The sequence below is a fragment of the Monodelphis domestica genome, chromosome 2 (assembly GCF_027887165.1).
Source record: "Monodelphis domestica isolate mMonDom1 chromosome 2, mMonDom1.pri, whole genome shotgun sequence".
Lineage (NCBI taxonomy): Eukaryota > Metazoa > Chordata > Mammalia > Didelphimorphia > Didelphidae > Monodelphis > Monodelphis domestica.
In genome coordinates this window covers 543,975,161-544,001,946 of record NC_077228.1, presented here as the reverse complement: position 1 = coordinate 544,001,946, position 26,786 = coordinate 543,975,161, and the positions used below count along the sequence as shown (strand labels likewise).

At 54.0% G+C, this 26,786-nt stretch overlaps 2 protein-coding genes across 17 annotated transcripts in view; one reads left to right on the top strand and one right to left on the bottom strand.

Annotated features, from left to right (window-relative positions):
- The window catches only part of LOC100026020 (zinc finger protein OZF-like), a 515,718-nt gene that overhangs the window by 237,499 nt on the left and 251,433 nt on the right, over positions 1–26,786 (bottom strand). The gene's annotated exons all lie outside the window — the stretch shown is intronic.
- The window catches only part of TRPM2 (transient receptor potential cation channel subfamily M member 2), a 59,091-nt gene continuing 36,919 nt past the window's right edge, over positions 4,615–26,786 (top strand). For 3 of the 7 annotated variants that reach the window (XM_056814475.1, XM_056814472.1, XM_056814473.1), the window contains exons 1-3: positions 4,841–5,211; positions 11,886–12,179; positions 13,103–13,188. In XM_056814475.1, the coding sequence (XP_056670453.1) occupies positions 11,979–12,179; positions 13,103–13,188 (287 nt within the window). In that variant the 5' untranslated portion in view covers positions 4,841–5,211; positions 11,886–11,978. Of the gene's footprint in view, positions 5,212–11,885; positions 12,180–13,102; positions 13,189–26,786 lie in introns of all 7 variants that reach the window. The other 4 variants (XM_056814469.1, XM_056814470.1, XM_056814474.1 and 1 more) reach the window with 4 other exon arrangements.

The following is a 26,786-nucleotide window of genomic DNA, read 5'->3' as shown; positions in this document are numbered from 1 at the left end:
AGCTCTTCCCTTCCCTCCTGGAATCAGGACTGTGTATTGGTTCCAAGGCAGAAGTGGTAAGGGCTAAGCAATGGGGCTTAAGTGACTTGCCCAGGATCACACAGCTAAGAAGTATCTGAGGCCACATTTGAAACCAGAACCTCCCATGTTTAGGTCAGTTACTCTATGCACTGAGCCAGCTAGCTGCCCCTCCGTACTCCTCATTGTACCTGGTTGAAATACTACTAACTGTTGAATGGGGTCAATGGAAATGGTCTGACTAGAGGGTTAACCCCGAATTCTGAACCAGGATGGGTGACCAAAGGAGTGTACTACACTGGAGGCAACAGGAAGCCAGTGAGCAGGGAAGTGGCTTGGTCAGGCCTGAGCTTTAGAAATCTCAATTTGGCCAATATGGAGAATGGGTGAAGGCAGCTGCAGATGAAAATGCCATTGGGAAGTACATAATGCGAATTCATAGTTTCCCAAGTCAATAGGTAGCCTGCAGGAATCCATTCCGGTTGGAGGCTGATAGAGGGCAGTCTTGAGGCAGGGAGGCAAAGGAATCCTGTTGGAATCCTCCAGTGGGGGATCCGGGACTTGGCAGCAGAGGAGATGAGGGAGCGAAGACTGGGGAGGGTGACTTTCCAGTTGTGAACTTGAGTGGTGGGGCTTTCAGCAGCTGAATTAACAGCCGATGGCCAGGGTGGGAGCACTGGGAGTTTTGGCACTTTTCCCAGCCCCCAAAGCCAGCCAGAGTCTTTGGTCCCAACCTCAGGGAGCTGACCCGTCTGTGGGGAAGCCATTCGTCCCTGCGTATATATGGAAAATGGAAGCCAGGCCGTCGGGGAGGGGAATCGGGAAAGTCTGGTGCAAAGGGGCCCGGTTGAGCCAATTCTTAGTGGACACCAGGGATCCCGAGAGAGAAGAGCGCCCCAACAGGGGAAAGTGTTGGTTCATCTTCTCTTTGGGGGCTGACTGGCTTGGGAAGTCTTCAGTGGAGAGCGGTGGCCAGCAGAAACTGATTGGCCCCCTGACAGTCCCGAGGGACTTCTGAGAAGGAAGCTCTCCGAGGCCAGAGGAAGAACTGTGGGAGCGGAAAGGCAGAAGGGAAGCACCTGCTCGGCCACGTGGGTGGGTGGGGAGATGCTGGGGATGGAGACTAAGCGATCACCGATCACCGCGGTGCAGACATCAGTGGTATGGAAATGGGTCCTGATCAGTGTCGCACGTGGAATTGCGCTCCGGCTGGGAGGAGGGAAGATCATGAATCAGGTAGCCTGGAACACTAGTCTGAATTAATCAGTGAAATCCATTAAAAATCGACTTGGCCCCCTGGATAGCGAAACTCCAGGTCTCGGCTTCCCGGTGGACGCCTGGCCACGCTGTGTGGGGGTCGGTGCCCAGGATGAATGGGCAGCGCCGAGCTGGATGCCGCTCTCCCAGGATGGGCACCTCCGCTTACTAGCGCCTCTGAGAACGCGGGGCCTCCTCCGGCCCCATGCCCAATGGTGCGCGCCTTGAGCTCCCTTCCGGGCCCTCGGGAGGAGGTGGTTAGACGGCCTCTCAGTGGGCTCTCAGCAAAGGCCCCGCGCCCGACTAGGCCGCTCTGGAACCCTCTCGAGAGCCCACTCCTGGGCGATCATAAAAAGGAGTTCCTGGAAGTGAGCGCGGAGGAAGAAGCGTTTCCGAGAAGAGCCTTGTTGGCGGATTCAGGGCGAGGCGAGGGGCCGCCGCCGCCGCCTCTCTCCTGCTTCTGCAGCCTCGGCCTGACCCTGTTTCCTCCCGGGGCCCCGGCCGCCCCCCCTCCCTCCCGCCAGCACCCTGCCAGCCCCGGCGCTCCGTGAATTATTCACGAGCCGGAGATGCGGGCTCCCTAATGGCGGCCGCCGGCGGCTGCTCCAGGTCTCCCTGACCTCGGAGTAATGGACTCTGGCGTTCCTGGGACCTGGCAGAGAGCCGCTCTGGCTTCTGGGCTGCCTTTCTTTGGAGCTCAACGCTCGCCTGGGGACGGCCGAGCAGCCCGCGTTCTCTTCCGCCCCCGCCGCTAATGGGAGCCGGAGGAACGCTCTCTTCTCGCGCTCCAGCCCAGGCTCAGGTGGTCGCTGTCCCGCCCCGAGTGCTGAAATGCCTCGCCTCCTCGCTCGTGCCCGGCGCAGCCCGAGCCGGCGGGTCAAGTGCCCGCTTTGGGATCACTGTTTATGGCTGCGAAGTCCGCATTCTGCCTTTATGGGTACGGCCAGTGCCCGTGGGCCGGCCTAGGCCGCCCCGTCCAGGGAGCCCGCTCAGTGGCCAGCTAGGGCTGGACGACGGGAAGTGGGCCGAGAGGGTAACGCGCCCTCCATGGCCCTCCGGAAAGCGTTCTCCGCAGCCTGCAGGGAGCTCTCCGGGCGGGGAGGGGTCGGGCTGGGATCCTCTGCCTGTCAAGCCCTCCCCCCCCCCCCCCGCTTGGGTGCTGGTGAGGAAGGAGCGGTCTGGGCAGCAGAGGGGCGGCCAGAGGCTTTGGACGGCGTTTTGGCCCCGACTTCCGACCCCTGAAGGCGGCGGGTCTAACCTCGACCTGCCCAAGAAGGCCACAACGGCCCAGGGCGCCCCCTCTGGCTTTGGCCTGCAGATCTCTGCCCGAGGGACTCCTGGCCTCCTTCTTGGACGCGTCCAGTTATTGGGGAGCATCGAATCCCGCCATTAAGCCTCGAGTAAGGAGCGCCCCTCCCGTCCCAGAATAAGCAGCCCGGGGCGAGCAGTTCCTGGGGGCCAGGCTTGGTGCCAAGGCCCTGGAAGAGCTTCCATCCTGATGGAGGAGGTGCTCTGGCTCGGGGTCCCCAAGGGGAAGGGGCAGAGCAGGGCTACTAGTCAGCAGACGCCTCCAGGTCACTTCCCGGCCTGCCTCAGTCCCACCAGCTGGCCCAAGAGGCTGCGTCCCCCAAGCACACCCGAAGCGCCCCCAATCCCATGGAATGAGCACTCCTTGTCCTGCGGCCCACAGTTCCTTGTGGAGGGGCGACTGTCTGGGCCCCCTTTCTGTGCTCGACTAGGGAGTGACCCTCCTCGGCTCTTCGTTTTCTTCCCAAACTGACCCTAAACCAGCAGGGGTGGGGCTGAAGCGGGCTCACCCTAGAGGGAGCAATGAAAAGGCTCCGCCCTCTTCTTTGGAACCCCCATCCCCAGTGCCTAGCCAGGGCAGGCTGTGGGGACTGACAGGATGACAGAGCTGAACAGATGGATGGCTGGACCATGGGCGGCACTTTCTCCAGAGACATCCCAGGCCTGAGAGGAGACCAGCACCGTCACTGACCTTGCCAGCCTTTCATGAGCCTGGCCTGGCTTCTGACCCTGCCTCCATGAGGCTGGGGGCTAAGGCAGGACCTGCAGGCATCTGACCAGAGGTCCCCCTACTCCACAATTGTGGAGGGAGCAGGGAGGGATGAACTCTGGTTCCCATCCACGGGGGACTCTGGCAGGACGCTCACCTTTGGGGAAAGGCCAAGGCATCTGTTACTGAAAGGAGGACTGGAAGGACCTTTCAGTACCCTCTGGGGAGCTGGGGTGGGGGAGGCCACCACCCCAGGATTTGGGATTCAGGCCTTAAGCCAGGAGGAACATCAGAAGCTCCAGGACTCAGCTCAGGGGGGCATCCTGCCCAAAAGGCTCCAGAGCCAGAAGACCTGTGTTCAAGTCCTGCCACTCACAATCTCTAGGACCCAGAGCAAGACTGGCTCCCTCTCTGGGCCTCAGTACCAGAAGTTAAGGAGCTAACCAATGCCTGAGATCAAGATTAGAACCCAGGGTTTCTGGGTTCCAGGTCTAGACCTCTTTTCATTGTGCTACTGTACCCTCCTCCTCCCCCTCTCCGCTTTCTCTCCTTGCCCTCTTCCTCTCCTCCCCTCCTCATTTCCCTCCCCTCCCTCCTCTTTCTCTCTCTCCCCCACCCATTCCTCTCCCTCTCCCTTCTCTCTTTCCCATGTTTATTTGCTCATCCACTTGGTGGCAGCTTTGGGTTCTCCCCCTTCAGTTCTTTCCCAAGTGCTTTCTAGAACACAAGTGGTAATTAGGTCCCCGACACTGCTTCTGCTTTTCTGGCACTGTGTTGCATGGCTCTGTGGGCACCCCAGTGCCTCCCCCTCCCACCCATGCTCTGAGGCTATGAGAAAGCCCCACACTGGATGCCCCCCATCTGTGCAGGAAACTCAAGGGCTGGTCAAGCATCCTCACAAATGCCCCATGGAAGGGCTCCTGCTCCCAGACAGTCATAGCCTAGCAGGCTCCTCTCACTCTCAGAGGTACCTTCTCTGAGCGGCCATTCCTAGAATGATGAGTTTTCAAGTCCCTGGAAGGGACCCTCGGGATCATCCTGGCCCTCAGTCTAGCTGAGCCTCAGTTTCCAGATCTGCAAAGTAGAGGGAGACCTCCATCTCTCCTTCCTGTGCAGATGTTGTACCTTTGGTCTAGACCAACCTCCCCCCAAACTCTTCCCTAAGGTGGATGGAGGTGTTTGCTTCTGGGGAGCAGACGCTAGAGCGTCAATGCTTGGGGGTTTGGCTCTGCTCTGTGATTTGGGAGGCCTGGAGAGATCCCAGGGGAGGAGAGGAAGAGGCCAAGTCCTCCAGGGGGCTAGACTGGCCTGGGAACAGAAGGCTCCAAAGAGACAAAGGGAAGAGGAATGGCTCCTTTGGGTTACCTCCTGTGTGCTGCTGCCCTTGGGAGGGGCTGGAAGAAAGAGAGAGACAGACCGACAGACAGACAGACAGACGGAGGGAAGGGGAGGGGGAGACGGACAGAGACAGAGAGACAGCAGAAGGGGTGCATGGGGGTGCAGGCAGGCTCATGTTCACTGCACCAGAGCTCAGCTCTGAACTGGGAGGACTCTGTGCTCTTCCCTCACCAGCTCACTCTTTCCCCAAGCTGGCTGGGCTCTGCAGTTTGATTGGAGCAGAGTTACCAGCTGCAGTGCTGCTCCTCTCCCCCATTTTCCCTCCCCCTCCGGGTGTCCTCGTCCTCCTCCCCCCAGCCTCTCCTCCTCTCTCCTCCCTCCCTCCCTCCTTCCTTCCCCTCCTCCCCTGGCTCTTCTCTGAGCCGCAGTCAGTCCGCAGATACTTTGGCAGATGCTTCTGCCCGCAGCAGCCCAAGCTCCGGGAATCACCCAAGTGGCTTTGTGGGGGAGGTCGAGCGTGCCCAGCACCCAGCCCTGGAGAGAGAAAGGCAGGGCAGGGAGCCGCTGCTGAAGGAGCCCAGGTACCACGGACAGCTCCCACTCCCAAGTTTGGGGTGGGGCAGGAGTCCCTTTGTGTGGGTGGGGAGTGGGGAGATGTAGCCTGCTTCCGAGGGCCCAGTGCCCACCTCTGCTGGTACCTCCCACCCTGGGCTGGGGGGTGGGAGCCCAGCAGGGTGGTTCTAGGCGTCCTCTCGACTCTCCCAGACTCTGCCCAGCAGCCTGACGCTCTCCAAGTTGTCAGGCAGGACCTGGATTTGTTTCCCTTTTCTCCCTTTATGTGGCCCTGGCCCTTGGAATGGGCCACAGGGGGATTCGGATCTGGGGGAGGGGTGGAGCCTGAGTGCCCCCTCCCCCTGCCTGCCTGTGCCCTTCGGTGCCCTCCTATGGGATACTGGAAATGCAGGGGCAACTCTGGGTGCCTGGCTGGCTGGCAGCTCTCCCTCCTCCCTGGAGGGGCATGTTTGAGGCTTGGTTGGCTGTGGCTGGGATGGTGAAAGGACAGAAAGGGCTTCCTGTGCCCCAGGCCGTGTGGAGAGCTGCTGCTGAGGTCCCTGGGCGTGCCTGGCTGCTCGCTGCTTAAAAGGGCTGGGCCCTTCCTTGCCAGCTTGCCTCCTGCTCCACTGGGCAGCCCTCGCTTCCTTGAGGGGTGTCAGACCACTGGCTGGAGGCCCCAGTGAGGCGCAGCACAGGCTCCCCAAAGGACCCTGCAGAGACCCCCAGCCTAGTGTACCAGCCCGCAGGTTGGCTTGAATTTGGAACGGAATGAGGGCTGCAGACAGCTGTGTGTGGACAAGGAGCCAGGCAGGGAGAAGCCTCCAGAGAGTTGACTGGGGGAATGTCTTGGGAAGGTGCAGAGACCCAGGTGGACAGGGCTGGACTGAGGAGAGGTTGGGCCCTGTGCATGGCTGCCTGGGGACAGGCAGGAGGCAGAAGGTGGGCAGAAGGGAGTAGGAGACACTGAGCCTGAAGAAGCAGGGGGCGGCCAAGGTCGGGGCTCACCGGATGGGTGAGTAGCCCCTCTGCAGCTTAGCGGTGTGGACCATTTCCTGGCTCAAGGTCAGTCTGGTTTTAGCCTTCTCATGCTTACAGACGAAGGAACCAGCTTCTCCTGACCCGGCCCTCCCAGCTGGGGAGCCACTCCCTTGCCTTCATTCTCCCAATTAGGAGGGGAGGCGGGGCAGATGACATTGTCCCACTTTACAGATGGGGAAACTGAGTCATGAGGCTGGGAAGGAGCAGAGCCTTGCCAGGAGCCCCATCTAAATCACGTCGCACAGCCTCCTGACTTTCTCCAGCCTCGAGCGCCAGGTTAAAACCGCTGGCCCAGATTTCGGGGCAGACTTGGCTCTTCTCTTCCCACAGCTCCTGGGGATGGAGCCAGAATCAGTCAGTGCAGGGACAGTCCTTCGGGCTGGACAGGAGAGGCGCGGGGGAGGGGAAGAGGATCCGGGCGATGGATGTGGCCGGAGCTCCCCGGAAGCCCGTCCTCTCCCTGCTCTGCCCCTCCAGTGTCCGGTTACCAAGTGCTGGGCAAGCCCGGGGTCCAATCACCTGCCTGGCGGTTCAGATAGGAGGGGCTGCTGCTCCCCTGCCGGCTGCCCTAAATCCTGGCATTGCTTTTCCCTGCAGGCCTCTCGGCCTCTTTAAGGCAGGAGCCTGTCAGCTCCCATCCTTAGCTTCGCCCAGAAACCTGGAGGGGAAAATGGCGGCACCTCAAGAGGCATCCACATGCCCCGGGATAGCCGGGCCGGCCCGGAAGTGGGGAGCCCTGAGCGCGATCCCCACTGCCCCTTCCAAGGGCTGGCCTTAAAGAGCCAAAGAAGCAGGCCGGCCGGCCCCACCCGCCATCCTCGGGCGGACCTGCTGTGGGGCCGGGGTGGGAGAGGCTCCCCCCCCCTCCTGACGAAGACCCTGGGGGGGGCGCCAGAGAAGGGGGCTCGGGCCAGCCTCCATCGCGCCGGCGTCCCTTTCCTGGAGCTCCCAGAGAGCCCTCTTTAGCGGCTTCCTGGCCTGTCCCCGCCCGGCAAACAGCAGGTAGATGAGGGGCGCCCTCGGCTCCACCTGTGGGTGCCTACAGGGCCTGCCAATCCGTCTGCCAGAAAGGCCTCGGTGGCTACTCTGGGCCAGGAACTCTGTGAGGTGCCGGCCGGAGACAGACACACAGAATGAAGCACTTCCCATCTTTGTCTGGAGGCACCCAGCAATCCCAGATTTATTCTGTCTGCCTATCACCCGTTTGTCCATCTGCCCTCAGTCTATCCCTCCCTCCATCCCTCCCTCCCTCCTCCATCCCCATCCCCCATCCTTCCCTCCATCCCTCCCCCATCCCTCCCTCCCTCCCTCCACCTACCCACCATCTATCTTCCTAGTTATCTACATATCCCTCTGCCTATCCTGTCGCCCGTCTGCCTGTGCATCCATCCACTCTTGTCCATCTGCTTGTCCTTCTGTCCGTCTGTCTCTCTGGCTGGGCGCGGGTTGGGCCCAGAGCTGAAGAGCAGGAGGAGGGGAAGCCGCTTGCCCTTTGGGGACCTGCCAGCCTCTGGGAATGGCGGCTCCGAATGAGGGCCAGACAGGGGAGGCTGAGGGGCTGGGCAGGCGGAGCGGGGAGACGCCGGGCACATAAACATTCCTTCCAAGCCGCCTGGGATCAGAGGCATCCGCAGGCCGGCCAGACTGGAGAAACTGAGGAAAGGCCCAGGAACAGCAGCCAGTCGGGATGGCCCGGCACACAGTCCTGTGGTCTCAGCACTGCACACTAGATACTCGGAGGGTTTTGTGAGCGCTCCAGCCTCCGGCCTCCCCCGGGGCCTCCCTCCGGGCCTCCACTTCCCCCTCACTGCTCTTCTCTCTTCTCTCGGGCACACGTGCCCTTGGCCTCCATTCGCAGCCTCCCTCCTGGACGGAGAGCTTTCCCGGCGGCCCTGGTTGTCCTCCCCGCCTCCCCCACTGCTCCTTCTCAGATTTTCATCCACCTCTTGGCCCTCAGGACTGTGGGTGTCCTTCAAGGCTCTGTCTTGAGCCTTCTTCTCTTTTGTCCCTTGAATGCGCCTCCCAGGCCTCACCTCTCCCTGAAGCTTCAGTCCTGCATCGCCAACTGCCCATCCCAGAGGCAGAACCCGAACTCATTCCTTCTGTGCCCAGCTCTGGTCTTTCCCAAATGGCCACCATCTTCCCGTCACCGGGATCACAGCCTACTTGGCACCTCCTCCAGCCTCAGCGTCCTCCTCTGGAAAATGGGCATCAGCAGCGGCAACCCGGGGCGGTGAGCAGAACTTTGCCGCCCTTGCAGGGCTCTCGGGGAGCTCTTATGCTGCTGAGCCGGGCAGGACCGGCCTGCGCCCGTCTCTGGGCCCCCTCCTGGGCCATCGCCATGGCCGCGGGCCCCGGGGGTTCTGCTTCCCGGACGGCCACCCAAATAATCTCAGGCAGGCGCGGCCGCGTCACGCTCCTGCTCCGAAGCCATCGGTGGCTCCCTGTTGCCTGGCTCGGGGATCAAAGCCCACAGCCCCGAGTGGCTCCTTGGAGCCCCGTTCCTGGGCCTCTTCTCTCTGCCGGGAAGGTCCCTCCCCTGGGTCAGCTCTTCCCACAGAGGAGCTTCCTGGGCTTCCAGCCACAGCGCTCTACTCGGCGCTGGGCCGCTCTTCTTCCCCAGGGCCTCCCGCTCCTCCCGGCCCCCGGCAGGGGCTTCATCCAGACTCTGAGCTGCCCAGGAGGACCCCCGTGGGCGGTTCAGAGCGGGGGCCGCCCCCCCGAATGGCGGGCGGCGGCCCAGGCCTGGGCGGTCCTTGGGGGGCCTCCTGCCTCCGCCAAAGGCAGGAAGGGGTTCTCCCCACTTGAGCTCAGAGGGCAGGTGGCCGCAGACCCTGGCGTGGCCTCCCTGCCGCCGAAGGACGGCCACGTAATGCCGCCGCTGGGGGGGGTCAGGCATTGGGGATCCCATGGGAGCAGGGAAGGCATTCCAGGTGAGGGGCTCCACCTGGGCAAAGTTCAGGAAGCAGGAGACGGACTGATACGGAGGAGAGCGAGCACTAGGTCCATCCAGCTGGGCCTGACCCCGGAGAGCATCCGGGATGGGGCATGAAGCTGGGGAGGGGCAGGAGGGAGTCACTGTGGCTTCTTGAGCAGGCGACGGACTGGTTCAGGCTTGGCTGCGGGACTCTCAGCAGGCCTGGGTGGCCTCAGTGGGGGGGGCGGCTCCTCCTCCGCCAGGCCTGGCCCCCGCCCTCCCCCCGGGGCCCCCCAGGCTGCCAGGCCTGGGGAAGGGAGGGAGACTTCCCGGCTCTCCGCGGCGGACCAGGACAACCGGAGGCTGGACGGAGGCCGCGAGCGGCGGGCAGGATTCGGGTCCAGCTCCTGCACTCCAGGACCCGCAGGCGGCTCCCAGAAGCAGTGGGAGAGGCCAGGCGCATCCTGCGGGGCTGGCCAGGGCCTGGGAGAAGCCTGGCGGGCAGGGACAGCCTCCTCCATGGCCTCTTTTCTCTCCTTTTTCAACGGCTCCCACCCAGAGTTTGGGCTCCCAGGCAGAAGAGCACGAAGGGCCTGGCCGTGGGGGTGAGTGACTTGTCCAGGGTCACCCGGCTAGGAAGTGTCTGAGGCCAGATTGGAACCCGGGACCTCCTGTCTGCAGGCCTGCCCAGCCCTGGCTGCCAGACGGGTCCCTTCGGATTCTCCAATGCTGTGATGGGACCTCGCTGGGGCCGAGAGGAGAGCAGAGGAGGAGAGGATGGGGCCCGTGTCGCGGGTGCGAGAGATTCCACTGTGGGTGTCGGGGAGCCTTGAGGGGGCCAGAGAAGCTTTGGGGCAGCCTCTGGAGGCAGCCAGAGCCGGACATTTACCGGCACCTACTGTGTGCCGAGCCCTCGTGCGGTTCTCGCCACCAGCCTGAGCTCGAGGGAGGGTCCCGGAGGAAGAAATGGAGGCCGGAGCGGGTTTAGAACTCGGCCGCGCTGAGTCCGTGTCCGGGCTCCGTTTGTGACACGATCCCCGCTTTCAGTGGCCCGGAGCCCAGAGGAGGGGGCAGACGTGGCCGGCGCGCTGCGGCGCTGTGACGAAGCACCCGACGTCCCTGGAGAAGGGCCAGGAGGTGAAGGAGGCCGCGGGCCGGCCTGCTTCCTCCCGGGCCAAGAGAGGACGGCCGGAGGCCGAGGCTTCCGCGCAGGGCCTCGTCAGTGACTGGACGCCCCTACTTGCCGGGCATTCTGCCAGGCTGGTGCCAGGCTCCCGGGCACAGCACATTTCCATCCAGAGGGCATGGAGGGTGCGGGCAGCGGGGAGACGCCCACCGGCAGAAGGGACCTGGTCAAGCTGAGCACCGAGGGAAGCCGGGACAAGGAAGGAAGGCATTCCAGGCATGGAGGCCAGCCGGTGCAAAGGTGCAGAGGTGGGAGACGAAGAATGGGGTGTGAGAAAAGCAAGCAGGCCCATGTGGCTGGACCACTCAGCAGCGTCCGAGGCTGCAGGAGGGCCGAGAGAAGGACGAGGACAGAGGATGGCTGACCGAAGAGGCCAGAAGCCAGGCTTCCCAGAGGTGGAGAAGGGCTCCTGGAGGCCAAAGAGAGAGAGGGCGCTCTGATGGCAGGGGGTGAAGTCAGGGAGGTTTGGGGGGGGCTCAGACAGGTGCGCAGGGAGAAAGTGGCCAGGCTGGGTCTCGCATTCAGCTCCAGCACCAGGTCCCGAGACTTCATTTGGGGGCCACGAGAGCTCCAGGATGGTCGATTTTAGACCCCCAGAGGGTGGGGGTGCAGAGGAGAGCCGTGTTTCTAGACACAGAGGACTGGGGCCAAGTGGCATCTCTGCCAAGCTAAGAGACCCTGGACAAGTCACTGAGCCCCTCTGAGCCTCTGGAAACAGGACATGGCCCTGATGGCCTCTGTGGTCCTTCTGACTCTGAGCTGGGGCTGGTGGGAGGGCCACCCCTCTGCCCAGAGGACCATTTGTGGGTGGCAGAGGAAGGGGATGCTGGGCAAGGGGAAGGGGAGGGATTCAGCATTAAGCACCTACTGTGTGCCATGTGACCTCTGATGATCCTCACAAGGAGGCAGGTGCCATGATTCTTCCTGTTTTTACAGTCAAGGAAACTGAGGCAGACCAAGGTGACAGGGCAGGAAATGTCTGCTCAAAGGTCCCATTTGATCCAGGGCCCAGCCATCAGTGAGCATGTCGAATTCCCTCCAATCCCCAGGCTTGGACAGGTCCTCTCGGGGCCATTTGTGGAAGTGGCCAGGGTGGACAGTGGCCTTCCTGTGGTCACCTGAGGGGTGAGCTGCATGGGATGCTCTTGAGGGCTGCCTCCCAGCTTGGGAGGACCTTCGGGACTCCTCGGAGAGCCCTCTAGAGCTGGTCACCCCCAGCCCCAGGATCACAGTTCACAGATCCAAATGGATCCTGAGACTCCCCAGAAATGGGCTCCAAAGTGGCTCTGATTTCTCCTCATCATTCAATGGCCCCAGGCCCTCCCAGGTGAGGAAACTCCCTCCACCAGCATAGGCCACTCCCTGTTGGCGGCTCCAAGATGCTGAGGGGCTCGGAGTCAGCATTTAGCCATTAGAAGCAGAACCTGAACCCAGGGCTTCTCACCATGCAGAGGGCTCAGAGCCAAGTGCCTTGCTTTGGGCTTCCTGAGTTTCAGGACTCCTTCCTGTTTGGCCTTTAGTCCTGCTTGGGCTTTCTGACCTGTTGCATCATCCCCCAGACACAGTGGTCCAGAGATCCCCCCAAGAGCCAATGGAGGAGATGCCTGTTCTCGGGAAGGGATCGGATCCAGTCCCTGGCCAGGAGAGCTGCCATGGAGCCCTCCAGACCCAAGAAGACCAGTTCTGAGGAGGAGGAGGAGGAAGAGGAAGAGGAGGAGGAGGAGGAGGAGGAGCGCTACATCATCCCCCCCAGGAACATCCTGAAGCTCGAAATGGTCCCCAATCTCAGGAGAAGCAATAGCGGCCGCTCCAAGAACAAGAGACCCCAGTATGCTTTTGGCAGCAATGAGAAGGTGTGGCCCTCCCTCCCCTCCTTCCTCTTCCCTCCCCTGTCCTTCCTCCCCTCCCCTCTCTTCTCTCCCCCCCTCCTGCCCTCCCTCCCCTCCTTCCCCTCTCTTCTCTCCCCTCCCCTCCCCTCCTTCCCCTCCCTTCCCTTCCCCGACCCAGCCCTCCTCCCCCAAAGCACCTCCCTGCTCCATGCCGTCTCAGGCTCTTGAGCCCCACTGACCTCCCGGTTTGTCTCCTTCATTCTTTCCACTTCCACGGCAGGCCTCCCTGACTCCCCCCCCCCCTGGGGTGACTGAGGCCAGCAGATAGAGGGAAGCTTCAGGGACCAAAGATGGACAGGAGGCCACTGGCAGGGGGTGGGGGTGGAGAGCCTGGCCAGGTGGCTGGGCTCAGGAGCCCTGGGTTTGAATCCTCCATCCCAGTTCCCACAGATGTGCCCAAGGGTCCAAGTGTTGCCTCCCCCTGCCCTCCCCTTCAGGCCCTTCCCAGGCCTGAGGACCCGCAGAAGTGGGAGGCAGGGCACCCAGAGAGGTCCGCTGACGCCCTGCGCAGAGATGTCCCTTGGGTGCAGAGGAGTCCCTCGGATCCCCATCTCTTGCAAGCTGGGCGCAGGTGCTGCCCCTCCCCTGGTCCCTATGGCAGTGCCAGTCAGGGATGAGCCCAGGTCTCCCTGGGTAACCTCTGGCACGAATAGGCAAGGGTCCGAGGCAGGGATCTGAACCCAGGAAGGGCTCCCAAACTATGGGATTCTGCTTCTCCCAGCTCCAGGCACGTGGCTGGCCTGAAGCCTCCTGACTGGGGGGAGGGGCTCTCGGGTCCCCTCGGTCGGTGACGAGTGGCCGCGGCGCCCCCCGGAGTCCAAGGGAGGGCGGCCGGCTATGGGAGAGGGTGAGCGCGAGCGAGCCCTGCCAGCCTTTCTGTGTCTCAGGAGAACCTGAGCTCGTGGATCCCGGAGAACATCCGGAAGAAGGAATGCGTGTACTTCGTGGAGAGCTCCAAGACTTCCGACTCTGGGTAGGGAACCTCTCTGGGCCCCGTGGCTGGGAGGAGCCGGGGGCCTTCCCGGGTCCCCCCTCCCGTTGGCATCGCCGTCAGCCTCATCCGTGCTCCCCACGCTGGGCGAGTTTCTGTGGGAGGCCGAGGCTGTGGGCCAGGGGGAAGGCCCGAAGGCTAAATGGCAAGTGCTCGGCGGGGCTCAGAAAGTCAATGTCCCAGCGTGGGAAGGGCCGGGGAGGAGACGAGGGAGGAGCCAAGGTGGGGCCAAGGGGGAGACCAAGGGGGGAGGTCCAAGGAAGAGGCCGAAGGAGGGGCCGAGGGAGGGGCTGAGAGGGACCGAAGGGGCCGAGGAAGAGGCCGGGAGGGGCTGGGAAGGACCGAAGGAGGGGCCTAGGGTGGGGCCAAGGGAGGGGCCGAGGGAGAGTCTGCGGGAGGGCTGGGGGTGGGGGTGGGGTTCAGCAGCCCGCCTCAGCTTCCACAAGTCTTCTGGAGGGGACTCCAGCCACGATCAGGCACCCCCTGGCACAGGAGAAAGGCCGGAGCCGGAGCCTGGCCACGGGATCTCCCTCATCCTGACTCGCGTGTGCCAGGGTTCTGGGCAGGGCGGCTCCCCTCCTGGGAGGGCCCAAACGCACCGGGAGCCCTTTCAGCTGGCTGCCCGCTCTACAGCGTTGGGCACGGGGCGCCTCGGGGCGCAGCCAGGCGCCATTCCATCCCAGGCGGCCCGAACAAAGGCTCTCAGGAGCCGGGTCTGGCTTGGCCCTGACTCAGGCCAACGTCCTGGTAGTTCCGGCCTGATGCTGGCCTAAGGAGAGGCACGAACCAGTTACCTGACAAGAGCGTGGCCGAGGGAGGGCACACAGGGAGACAGCCCAAGGGGCGGCCTCCGGGGCACCCTGGGGGGGCTGAGCAGAGCCGAGCGCCAGAGCGGGCACCGGGACCTCCTCGGACTGCCCAGGGCCCGGGGACGAGGAAGTGACGTCACCGGGCCGAGGGTTTCGTCTTCGGAGCCCGGGAGCCTCGAGGAGAGACAGCAGCACCTTCCAGGGCAGAAGCAGCCTGCCCCGCCCGCCAGAGGGCGCTGCCAGCTCGGCCCGCCCTTGCCGGCCAGTTCCCCGCAGAAGCGCCTCCTGGCTCGGACGGGCAGGGTGCTGGCTGATGCCCCCGGGGAAGGCGCGGGCTGCACCGAGGAAGAAGATGCTTCCCGGGACCCTCCTCAAGGCGGGGGCCAGCTGCGCGGATCGCTGCCCGCCGCAGGGGCGGGCCTGGATTCTTCGGCTTTCTCCGGCCCCTCCCCAGCCATCGAGAAGCCCCCCAATCCGATGCCCACCGTCCACATGAAGTCACCCGAAAGCTCCTTCCGTGTGCCCTTGTCGGGCTCTTCTTCCCCTTCCTGGGCGCTGGGGGCGGGATACAGGCTCTCTGCAGGCCGGGCCCCTTCTTCCCTGGGGGCTGGTTAAACCCGAGCCCCTCCTGCAGGGCCCTCCCTGGACACCACAAAGGGAGAATCCCTGCCGCCAGGACAGAGACAGGACAGGAACCGCGGCTCCAGCCTGGCTTCAGGCCCGGAGCAGGTGGGCACGCGGGCGGCGCCTCTGTCCATCCTCCAGCTCCAGGAAGGTCTCTGGGCTCCCCGGCAGCCTGGCAGGGGCCTCCTGCAGGGACTTCCTCCAGGGAGCCCAACAAAATCGTGCTCGGCTCATCGAATTCCAAGCGAGAACCCCAAACACAGTTATTTAAAAAAAAAAGTTGGAAATTCTATTTAATGAGATGATTTAGAATATTTTTTCCATGGTTAGAAGTCATGTTCTTTCCCTCCCCAACCCCCACCCCCAACACACAATTCCACTGGGTTTAACATGTGTCATTGATCCAGACATTTCCATACCATTGATATTTGCACTGGGGTGATCATTTAGAATCTCCATCCCCACCGCCCCATGTGATCAGGCAGATGTTTTTCTTCTGCTTTTCTACTCCCACAGTTCTTCCTCTGGATGTTGATACATTCTTTCTCCTGAGTCCCTCGGGGTTGTCCTGGGTCATTGCATTGTTACTAGTAGCAAAGTCAGTTACAATCGATTGTGCTACAATGTATCAGTCTCTGTGGTTCTCCTGGTTCTGCTCCTCTCACTCTGCATCAGTTCCTGGAGGTCGTCCCAGTTCACATGGAATCCTTCCAGTTCATCATTCCTTTCAGCACAATAGTATTCCATCCCCAGCAGATACCACACTGTGTTCAGCCATTCCCTGATTGAAGGGCATCCCCTCATTTCACAATATTTTTGGCCACCACAAAGAGTGCAGCTATAAATATTCTTGTACAAGTCTTTTTCCTTATTATTTCTTTGGAGTACGAACCCAGCAGTGCTATGGCTGGATCAAAGGGCAGTCTTTTAGCACCCTTTGGGCATAGTTCCAAATTGCCCTCCAGAATGGTTGGATCAATTCACAACTCCACCAGCAATGAATTTATATCCCCACTTTGCCACATCCCCTCCAGCATTCATTACTTTCCTCTGCTATCATGTTAGCCAATCTGCTACCTGAGAGGTGATACCTCAGAGTTGTTTTGATTTGCATTCCTCTGATTATAAGAGATTTATTTTTCATGTGCTTATTAATAGTTTTGATTTTTTTTTATCTGAAAACTGCCTATTCATGTCCCTTGCCCATTTATCAGTTGGGGAATGGCTTGATTTTTTTCTACAATTGATTTAGCTCTTTATAAATTTGAATAAGTAGAACTTTGTCAGAGGTTTTTGTTATAAAGATCCCCCCCCCCAATTTGTTGCTTCCCTTCTAATTTTGGTTGCATTGATTTTGTTTGTACAAAAACTTTTTAATTCAATGTAATCAAAATCATTTATTTTACATTTTGTAGTTCTTTCTAGCTCTTGCTTGGTCTTAAAAGCTTTCCTTTCCCAAAGATCTGACATGCATACTATTCTGTGTTTGCCTAATTAGTTTATAGTTTCCTTCTTTATGTTCAGGTCATTCACCCATTCTGACTTTATCTTGGTCTAGGGTGTGAGATGTTGATCCAAACCTAATCTCTCCCACAGTGTCTTCCAATTTTCCCAGCAGTTTTTATCAAATAGTGGATTTTTGTTCCCAAAGCTGGGATCTTTGGGCTTGTCATAGACTGTCTTACTGAGGTCATTTACCCCAAGTCTATTCCACTGATCCTCCCTCCTGTCTCTTAGCCAGTATCAAATTGTTCTGGTGACCACTGCTTTATAGCATAGTTTGAGATCTGGGACTGCAAGTCCTCCTTCCTTTGCATTTTTTTTTCATGATATCCCTGGATATCCTTGATCATTTGTTCTTCCAAATGAACTTTGTTATGTTTTTTCTAATTCAGTAAAAAGTTTTTTGGTAGTTCAATGGGTATGGCACTAAATAAGTAAATTAATTTGGGCAGGATGGTCATTTTTATTATGTTAACTCATTCTACCCATGAGCAGCCAATGGTTTTCCAATTGTTTAGATCTAGTTTTAATTGTGTGGAGAGTGTTTTGTAGTTGCGTTCATATAGTTCCTGTGTTTGTCTCGGCAGATATTTCCTAAGTATTTTATATTGTCTCGGGTGATTTTAAATGGGATTTCTCTTTCTAGTTCTTGCTGCTGAGCTGTGTTGGAGATATATAGAAATGCTGATGACTTATGTGGGTTTATTTTGTATCCTGCAACTTTGCTAAAGGTGTTGATTATTTCCACTAGCTTTTTAGTTGATTCTCTAGGATTCGTTAAGTAGACCATCATGTCATCTGCAAAGAGTGGTAGCTTGGCCTCCTCTGTAAGATGCCCCCCTGGGGGGCAGAACTGGGACCAGGAGTTCCTCTGGTAAGGGTGAGGGAAAATGAGAGACCAGAGAAAAAGATTGGAGTCCAAAGGACCTCGTCTAGTGATGGTAGAACAAGTGAGCTTTAATTCAGGCTGCTAACATCTTTTAAAGGCAAGAACCACAGACAGTAAAACAATCCTTGGCGAAACGTCACTGAGAAGGTGTAGCAGACAAGGCTCTAAGGTCATCCGGGTTCATGGAACAGCCTAATCATTAATAGCATGTTATTGCCCACCTTAACATGTTTTATTGTGCTAAGAATAAGGAAGGTGAAGGAGAGGGCGCCCAAATCTAAATCCTAGACAGGCTCTGAGATCTCTACCTCTGACACTCCTCCTTCTTTATTTGTCTTAATTGCCGTTTTTAGGCTGCACACTAGAATGGAGCCGGCGAGCGATGGAGAGCACAGTTGTAACAATAAGAGGGGGTAGTATTAGCAATTTTAACAAATAACTGATAATTTGTATGAACATATAAAATCAAAATGAGTACCACCAGATAGTTCATTTGAATCCAAAGTAGTTAAAAGCAAGATATTATCTGTGATATACACTACAATAGGCAACATGCTATTCACCACACTTCAATGAATATTTTTATGAAGTTTCTCCTTTCTTCAATTGTTGAAGTTGTAACTTAAGGTGATGAGAGGCGGTTCGGAGTTGCCCATAGGATACCATAAAGATTCTAATAATATAGGGAAGGGCAAGGCAAAAGATCAAAGCCAGAAGAGCTATTGCTCCTATGGTAAGTAAGTGAGCAAGGCCTAAAGGAATACGTTGAAGGACTTGTATAAAAGCAGTTGGGTGAACTAAGGGTAAATTACCTCGAGGGCTTTGGGACGTGTGTAAAATATCTATGTGTGGTTGCTCTAGAAAGCCAGCATCATTGATTGCTCCGTTGGCTGAGGAGGTGATGTTTCGTTGTCCCACGCTGATTCATTTAGGCTTGGGGTGGGGGGGGGGGGGGTGGCAGTGTAGTCAGCGTGACAAGCGAGTTGTTGTCTAAGAGCAGTGGGTTGTACGCGATCTCCGAGCCAGAGAGGGTTGTTTTCTAGTATATCTAGTTTTGACTTGATGTTCAAATCTATTTGTTCCTGTCTGTGCCGGTATTGGATGCATTGACTGTTAGATTATTGTGTGATGGCAATAGCTGCAGTGGTAGTAGATGCAAGCATCATAACTAGAGAAACTGTAGTTGTGATAAGAAGACCAACACCCCTCTCTGGCACACATCAATTCATATCGGATCTGTTGGATCATGGGGTGCCCCCAGGGGTGACACCAAGGGGTGGAAGGCTGAGAATATGGACTGGTTGTCGGGCTAAGTATTTTTCTGGCTTTGAGCCCTGGGAAAAGACAATTAGAAAGAGAACAATTGATACAATCGTAATAGAAGGAGAATAAGCCAACGGTAATATTTACGTTAGCAATCAAGTACCTGTATGGGGAGGGAAGACAGGTGAGGGAGGAAATATGGAGCCAGGATGATGTCAAGGGAGTTAGAGCCATAAGGGAAGCTCACAGATATCTGTGTGTGGTGTTTTTATGCAGGCAAAGGATAGCCTTGGGGGGTTGTAATATTGAATGGTTGCATTAGTTGTGGGCCAGGCAAGCTCCAATCAAAGAAGGATCCATGAGGACAGTTTAGAACGGGAAGGGGGCGGCGGGGCGGGGGGGGGGGGATATTATGCTGGTAAAAACCAAAGGAGGTGATGCTACCCCGAAAGGTTGTTCTGCCGGGGTGTAGGAATTGTTCGAGCCTTCATTCAGCTTTGTCTGGGAGACGGATGGAGCGTGGAGAACCTTCCAGAAATGATCATTATAAGAGGTAACCGTTAGGGACTTTTTCACTGACAACGCGGACAGAGGCTGATCAGGGGCCCCCTGCACACAAGCAGGCTGCAAAGTGAGTCTAAAACAAATCATGGGGATTTTGGTTTGTGCTGAAAAATTAAAGTTTCCTCGAACAGGCCATTGAAGGGGCATAGCAAGGTGAAAATAGGACGCAGTGGGCACAGGAGGGGACAAAGGAAAGTCCCAAGTGACTGGCTGTACAAACGGAGGGTTAGACTGTGTCAGCAGAAGTGCAGATAGAAGGGCTAACACAGCAACAAATAAGGCAGCAGTACGAGCAGGAGGTGGAAATCCTCGCCTGTCCTCTCTTTCTTCTGCTTGGGCTGCCTGTCTCTTAATTTGTCCCCAAGAAGGTAGAGCAGCTTGCGTTGTTTTTTTGGCGCAGTCGCTTTGGGTCTGCATCCTCTTAAGCTTGTAGGTCAGTCTCCTCATCGCCTTCCTGCTTGTTGTTGGGCTGGGAGTCATGGCAAAGGCGCCCACGTCTTTCTGGAATCCAAATAGGTGCTGGAGTACCTGGAGGAAATGCCCAAACAGATCCTCGTGCCCAGAAGAAGGGCTGAGGCTGCCAACGATCAGTAACGACATCTTGCCAAATGACCCTTTGTCTGGGGATTGAGTGGGTCTCTTTGTCGATTCCTGACTCAGGAGGTTCATTGCAAATGGAGCATGTGCTGAGCCCCAGCCTGGTGTAAGTTGGGGAGGCACATTTTTCATCTTCTTTGCTGATTCTTTAATGTGAGGTGGGCTCTTTCCATGATAGCTTGGCCTCGGGGATTACATGGGATTCCTGCCTTTGGAACGATTTTGAACTGTGAAGTGCAGTTAGCAAGAGCTTTGGGCCATATGCTGGGCCATCATCTGTTTTAAGGCTTTGTGGAATACCCATAAACTGCAGTGCAGAGACCACATGCTCCACTGCTTCACCTGTATGGGTAGAAGCAAAAATCGCACTAGAAAAAGTATCTGCAGAGACATGAATGGAGGAGGAACATCCAGACGGGGTAATGTGTAGCGTCCATTTGCCAGAGGGAGGCCTTGGGGATTAATTGCAGTCGAAGATGGGCTGGCGTTGTGGGCAGGAGCTGACAAGAGATCTGGCTTGTTCTTTACTTAAGTTGAATTGAACTGATGGAATAATTGATGAGATTCTCGGGTTTGTTGGAATGGTGAAAGGATCGCAGCAGTAAGTCAATCTGCCATACTATTTCCTTCTGTTAATGGTCCTGGTAAAGCGTGTGCGTGAGAGCAAAGGGGGGCTGGTGGTGAATAGGAAGGGACTATACAGGGAAAAAAGCTGGTGCAGATCAGGAGGCAGCCCAGATTTCATTAAGGCTGCTCCAATATGCAAAGCTGTACGTGCGTCTCTGCTGGCCGTAAAAACGTTAAGGGATGTGCCTGGCTATCAGGTCAGGACGTGAATAAGCGAGTACCGTTCCACCTTTTGAGGAGACAAAAACGAAGTGGGAATGGCGAGGCGGCTATTCTGGGTTGGGACGTGAATGCCTGCTTTCCCAGTGGAGGCTCCATCTATAAAGACAGGCATGGCTTATGGAATGGGGAGCTTAGGACGCTTTTTGGAAAACATAAAGCATGCTGAGAGGCAAACGGTATTAGAGGATTGGAGCGAAAGTTACGGCCAATTTGTCCAGGAAAGCCAGCAAGGGCGATTTGCCAAGGTATTGATAGAAGGAAGTCCTATGTCCCCCAGAAAAGGGAAGGAGAATATTTGTAGGTTCTCTAGCAAGAAGCGATAGAGCTCAGCATCTTCCTTTGGTAATAAGGGTTGACACCATGCTGATAAATATGGAAAGAGATTTGGAGGGAGTATGTGCTAAGTGGGCCCATCTTGATAAAGTCGACCAGTGGGTGAATGTGGTGGTGCAAAAATGAGTAATGGAAGCGGTTGGGGTGGATCTACACAAGAAAGCTGAGGATTGCTGAGGGCTTCTGGAACCCTTTGCAAGCAGATTCTGGCTTCTGGTGTTAGAATTCTAGATGACTTTGGATTTGGGTCTCCTGCCAGGGGTGAGAAAAGGGTCTAAGGTCAGAAGTGGATAATTTTGAGGATGGACACATCCAATTAATATCCCTACTAATTGTTGCTAATCGTTAAGTGTTTTGAGAGGGTCTAAGCGAATGGTTGATTTTTGTGTCCAGGCACAAGCCCCTTCAATGAGGTAACCTAGATCTGTATATGGCTACGACCAAACGATCTTGTGATAAAGCAAAATGTAAATCCCCAAACAGATTTTGTAAAGTATCATGGGAGGGGTGTGAAATGGGAATATCATCTACCTAGTGGGTAATATAAGCTTCTGGGTATTTATTACAGAGGGGAGCTAAAGTCTGTGCTACAAAGTTCTGACACAGGGTGGCGCTGTTAGCCATACCCTGGGCCACTGATATCTTTTCACGGGTTCTTTAAAGTTAACAGACGGAACCAAAAAAGCGAAATATGGACGATGGTCAGAGTGCAAGGGAATGGTGAAGAAGCCATCTTTTAGGTCTATTATACTAAGGTGGTAATTTTTAGGAATGGCTGTAGGAGTTGGAATACCTGGATGAGGGGGTCCCACGATTATCATGCTTTTATTAACTTCTCTAAGATCTTAGAGGAGCCTCCACTTCCCTGATTTCTTTTTTATAGTAAAGAGGGGAGTGTTCCAGGGAGAGGTGGAATGTTCTGTATGTCCTGCCTCTTGTTGCTCCTTAACTAGTCTTTCAACTACAGTTGGCTTCCCCCCAGAGAGGGGCCCTTGATCTACCCATATAGGTGTAGTGGTTTTCCAAATGGTTTTTTCAGCTGTAAGTGAAGGAGAAGCTGTGATCAATGGCCCCAGGAGGGGGCTGAATGAATTATCGGAGACAATCCATGCTATTGGGGGACATCTATGTGCAGGGAGATTGAGTTAATAAATCACGTCCCCAGAGACTTAAAGGCAAATTCAGGACGACGTGAGGTGCAATTGTACCAGAGGACACGTCATATGGCCGTGAAAGAGCTGATCAGGTACTCTGTGTGGGAGCTGTAACTGCTCCGGCTCCTGCTCCTGCGCCTGATGGCCATTGGGAGGAGGAAATAAGGGAAACATCAGCTCCCCTGTCCAAGGAACACTCTTCCTTCTAAAAGGACTGTAAGCGCGTAATGCTGACTTCCAAGAGGCGCCAGAAGAGCCCAAGTTCTTGTCTCCTCCGGGATGATGAGATGTAGAGTTCCCGATGTTTAACAATGGTGTGAAGATTAACTGAGCACGCTGGACACCCGGGTCAATGGGAATATCATGAGCAAGAGATTGCACTACAACCAGGAAGCCAGGGTTCATTACTCCAGGACAAATGAAGAGACCTTTAGAACTGGAGGAAAATCTTCCTAATAATAAGGCAAAGGAAGCCATGGAAGTTTGCAGTTCCGCGGAGGGAGGGCTGGGTATTTCCTATCTATTTGTCTCAAGGCTTGCTGATATGGTGAGCCGTTTTCAATAAAAAAAGAAGCATTTGAAGAAGCAGGTGATGACAGATTGAAAGAGGGGCTCCTTTCTGCCAGGCTTTTTGGCACCTGCCAACAGGGGCTTCCTTAATTATTTCAGCTGCGGCTTCCACTCAGACTTCTGTAGCAGATGACTGAAGAGCCCGAGGTTGTAAAGGTGGGGGGGGGGGAGGATAAAGTTTATTCCAGACTCTGGGTCAGGTCTGATAAGCAGCCACTTCTAACCCAGCCTGATAATGAGATGAAAGAGCTTCAGCCATGGGAGAGGGTATTCCCCAGCATTACTGTCTGGTTCACATCACAGTTGTAACTTGAGGAGGTGCTAAAGCAGGGTACAACTGGGGTTTGGGGCTTAAAGAAAGCCTTTCTGGGGGAGCTATTTTATATCGGGCTTTTTCTCATTTTCCGCCTCGGAATGATGAGACTGAATTTGGCTTCGATTTTGTGCGACTGGGCACCAGATCGAGTGATTCACAAATTAACCCCCACAGAGAAGGTATCTAGAGGCACTGCAGAAGGTCCTTCTAAAGTACAATGATTTTGAAGCATTCTACCCACTCTCCCCCGATTCTCAGTATCAAAAGAACCTTCATGGGGAAACCAGGGCACACAGAGGATACGTGCTGTCAAAATCTCTGTATTGAGTCAAAGAAACCTTAGTTAGCTCCATGAGCGTTTAACATTAGTAATGACCTGGGCAAAGAGCCGCTCGTCATGAGAAACCGTTTGCCCCATGTTTACCTCCGATGTCCTCCCCTCCCTTACCGTCGATTTTTTCTTTTCCTTGATGCACGTGCTCCACAAATGGTTGAAGGTCACTTCAGGTTCCTGTTCATGGCGACAAAATGTAACATGCCCCCTGGGGGGCAGAACTGGGACCCTCCGGTAAGGGTGAGGGAAAATGAGAGACCAGAGAAAAAGATTGGAGTCCAAAGGACCTCGTCTAGTGATGGTAGAACAAGTGAGCTTTCATTCAGGCTGCTAACATCTTTTAAAGGCAAGAACCACAGACAGTAAAACAATCCTTGGCGAAACGTCACTGAGAAGGTGTAGCAGACAAGGCTCTAAGGTCATCCGGGTTCATGGAACAGCCTAATCATTAATAGCATGTTATTGCCCACCTTAACATGTTTTATTGTGCTAAGAATAAGGAAGGTGAAGGAGAGGGCGCCCAAATCTAAATCCTAGACAGGCTCTGAGATCTCTACCTCTGACACTCCTCCTTCCCTATTTTAATACCTTCAATTTCTTTTCCTCCTCTAATTGCTACTGCTACTGTTTCTAGTACAATGTTAAATAATAGAGGTGATAATGGGCATCCTTGTTTCACTCCTGATCTTATTGGGAAGGCTTCTAGTTTATCTCCATTGCAGATGATGTTGGCTGATGGTTTTAGATATATAGTGTTTATTATTTTTAGGAATGACCCTTCTATTCCTATACTTTCTAGTGTTTTCAATAGAAATGGGTGTTGTATTTTATCAAAGGCTTTTCCTGCATCTATTGAGATAATCATGTGATTTTCGTTGGTTTGCTTGTTGATGTGGTCAATTATGTGAATGGTTTTCCTAATATTGAACCATCCTTGCATTCCTGGTGTGAATCCTACCTGGTCATGGTGAATAACCCTCATGATCACTTGCTGGAGTCTTTGCTAGTATCCTATTTAATATTTTTGCATCTATATTCATTAAGGAGATTGATCTATAGTTTTCTTTCTCTGTTTTTGACCTGTCTGGTTTTGGAATCAGTACCATATTTGTGTCATAAAAGGAAGTTTGGTAGAACTTCCTCTTTGCTTATTATGTCAAATAGTTTGTATGATATTGGGATTAGTTGTTTGTTGAATGTTTGATGGAATTCACTTATGAATCCATCTGGTTCTGGGGATTTTTTCTTAGGGAGTTCTTTGATGGCTTGTTCAATTTCTTTTTCTGATATGGGGTTATTAAAGTATTCTATTTCTTCTTCTGTTAATCTAGACAGTTTACATTTTTGTAAATATTCATCCATATTACCCAGATTGGCATATTTATTGCCATATAATTGGGCAAAATAGTTTTTAATGATTGCCTTAATTTCCTCTTCATTGGAGGTGGGGTCTCCCTTTCCATCTTGGATACTATTAATTTGGTTTTCTTCTTTCCTTTTTTTATTAGAATGACCAATACTTTGTCTATTTTATTTGTTTTTTTTCAAAGTACCAGCTTCTAGTCTTGTTTATTAATTCAATAGTTCTTTTACTTTAAATTTTATTAATTCCTCCTTTAATTTTTAAGATCTCTAATTTTGTCTTCATCTGAGGATTTTTAATTTGTTTACTTTCTAGTTTTTTAATTTGCATGCCCAATTCTTTGACTTCTGCCCTCCCTAATTTGTTAATATATGAACTCAAGGATATAAATTTCCCCCTTAGTACTGCTTTGGCTGCATCCCATAGATTTTTAAAGGATGTCTCATCATTGTAATTTTCTTCAATGAAATTATTAATTGTTTCTCTGATTTGTTCTTTAAGTAACCAATTTTGGAGAATCATATTATTTAATTTCCAATTAATTTTTTATTTGCCTCTCCATGTACCCTTACTAATTATTATTTTTATTGCAATTTTGATTGGAAAATGTTGATTTGTTATTTCTGCTCTTTTGCAGTTGTTTGCCATGTTTTTATGCCCTAATACATGGGCAATCTTTGTGAATGTACCATGTGCTGCTGAAAAGAAAGTGTATTCCTTTTTGTCCCTATTTATTTTTCTTCATATATCTATTAACTCTAATGTTTTTAAGATTTCATTCACATATCTTACCTCTTTCTTATTTATATTGTAGTTTGATTTATCTAATTCCTATAGAGGAAGGTTCAGGTCTCCCACTAGTATAGTTTTACTATCTATCTCCTCCTTCAATTCTGCTAATTTCTCCTTTAGAAATTTGGGTGCTATACCTTTTGGTGCATACATGTTGATTACTGATATTTCCTTATTGTCTATTCTGCCTTTTGTCAGGATGGAATTACCTTCCCTATCTCTTTTAATCAGCTATATTTTTACTTTGGCTTTGTCAGATATCATGATTGGAAGTCCTGACTTCTTTTTCTCATTTGAGGCCCAATAGATTTTGTTCCAGTCTTTGACCCTTATCCTGTGTGTGTCTTGTGTGTTATCTTGTGTATTTCTTGCAGACAACATATGGTAGGATTTTTGTTTCTAGTCCACTCTGCTATTTGCTTCCACTTTACCAATGAGCTCATCGCATTCACATTCAAAATTATGATTACTACATATGTACTCCCCAACATTTTGATTTTCTCTCATTGTCCTTCCCTTTCCTCTTTCACTATTTCCTTTTACACCAGTGTTCTGTTTTTAATCAGTCCCCCATTCCCCACCCTTATTTTACTTTCCTTTCTCCCCCCTCCCTTCTTATTCCTCTCTTATTTTTCTTTTGGGGTCTTTTTAAGCTACCACACACACTCTCCCTCTTGAGTGTTGCTTCCCTCCCCCCTTTCTACACCCTCCCTTTTTATTCCCCTTTTATTTTTAGGGTCTATTATATTCCCTCCCCCCTCTTTTCCCCTCTACTTTTTTAACTCCCCACCCCACTTCCCCCCTTAGTTTTCCCCTCTCAACTTCCCTATAGGGTAAGATAGAAGTTGATATCCCAATGGATCTAGATGCTCTTCCCTCTTGGGACTGATTCCACTGAGAATAAGGTTTGAGTATTACCTTTTAGCACTTTCTTCCTCTCTTTCTTATAGTTGTATTCCCCCCCCCCCATGTGTCTTTTTGTGTAGTATAGATTATCCTAATTTTCTTATTCCTTCAAGTTTCTCTTTCCATCTTCTCCCACTCTTCTTCCTTCCTTCCTTCCTTCCTTCCTTCCTTCCTTCCTTCCTTCCTTCCTTCCTTCCTTCCTTCCTTCCTTCCTTCCTTCCTTCCTTCCTTCCTTTCCTTCTTTCTTTCCTTCTTTCCTTCCTTCCTTCCTTCCTTCTTTCTTTCTTTCTTTCTTTCTTTCTTTCTTTCTTTCTTTCTTTCTTTCTTTCTTTCTTTCTTTCTTTCTTTCTTTCTTTCTTTCTTTCTTTCTTTCTTTCTTTCTTTCTTTCTTTCTTTCTTTTTTTCTTTCTTTTTTTCTTTCTTTCAATTTTTTACAATTTTTGACAGTTAACTTGGGAGTCATGGAACTAGTTCTTTAAGGTAATTGTTAGCCATTTGGGGTGCTGGGGGTCCTTGTGCCCTACTGCAGTTGCAAACTGTGGCCATTTATCACTGAGGCCTGGCAATGCTCACTGGCCACATTGTCATTCTGCACCAGTCCATCCTTCCCTCATTCAGAGGCTGGCCTTCTGGGAGGTCTTCCAGAGGTGGGAGCCATTTGCCAGACAGAATCATAGGGGCCTGGTCCCTCAAGGCAGAACTGCCCTAATTCTG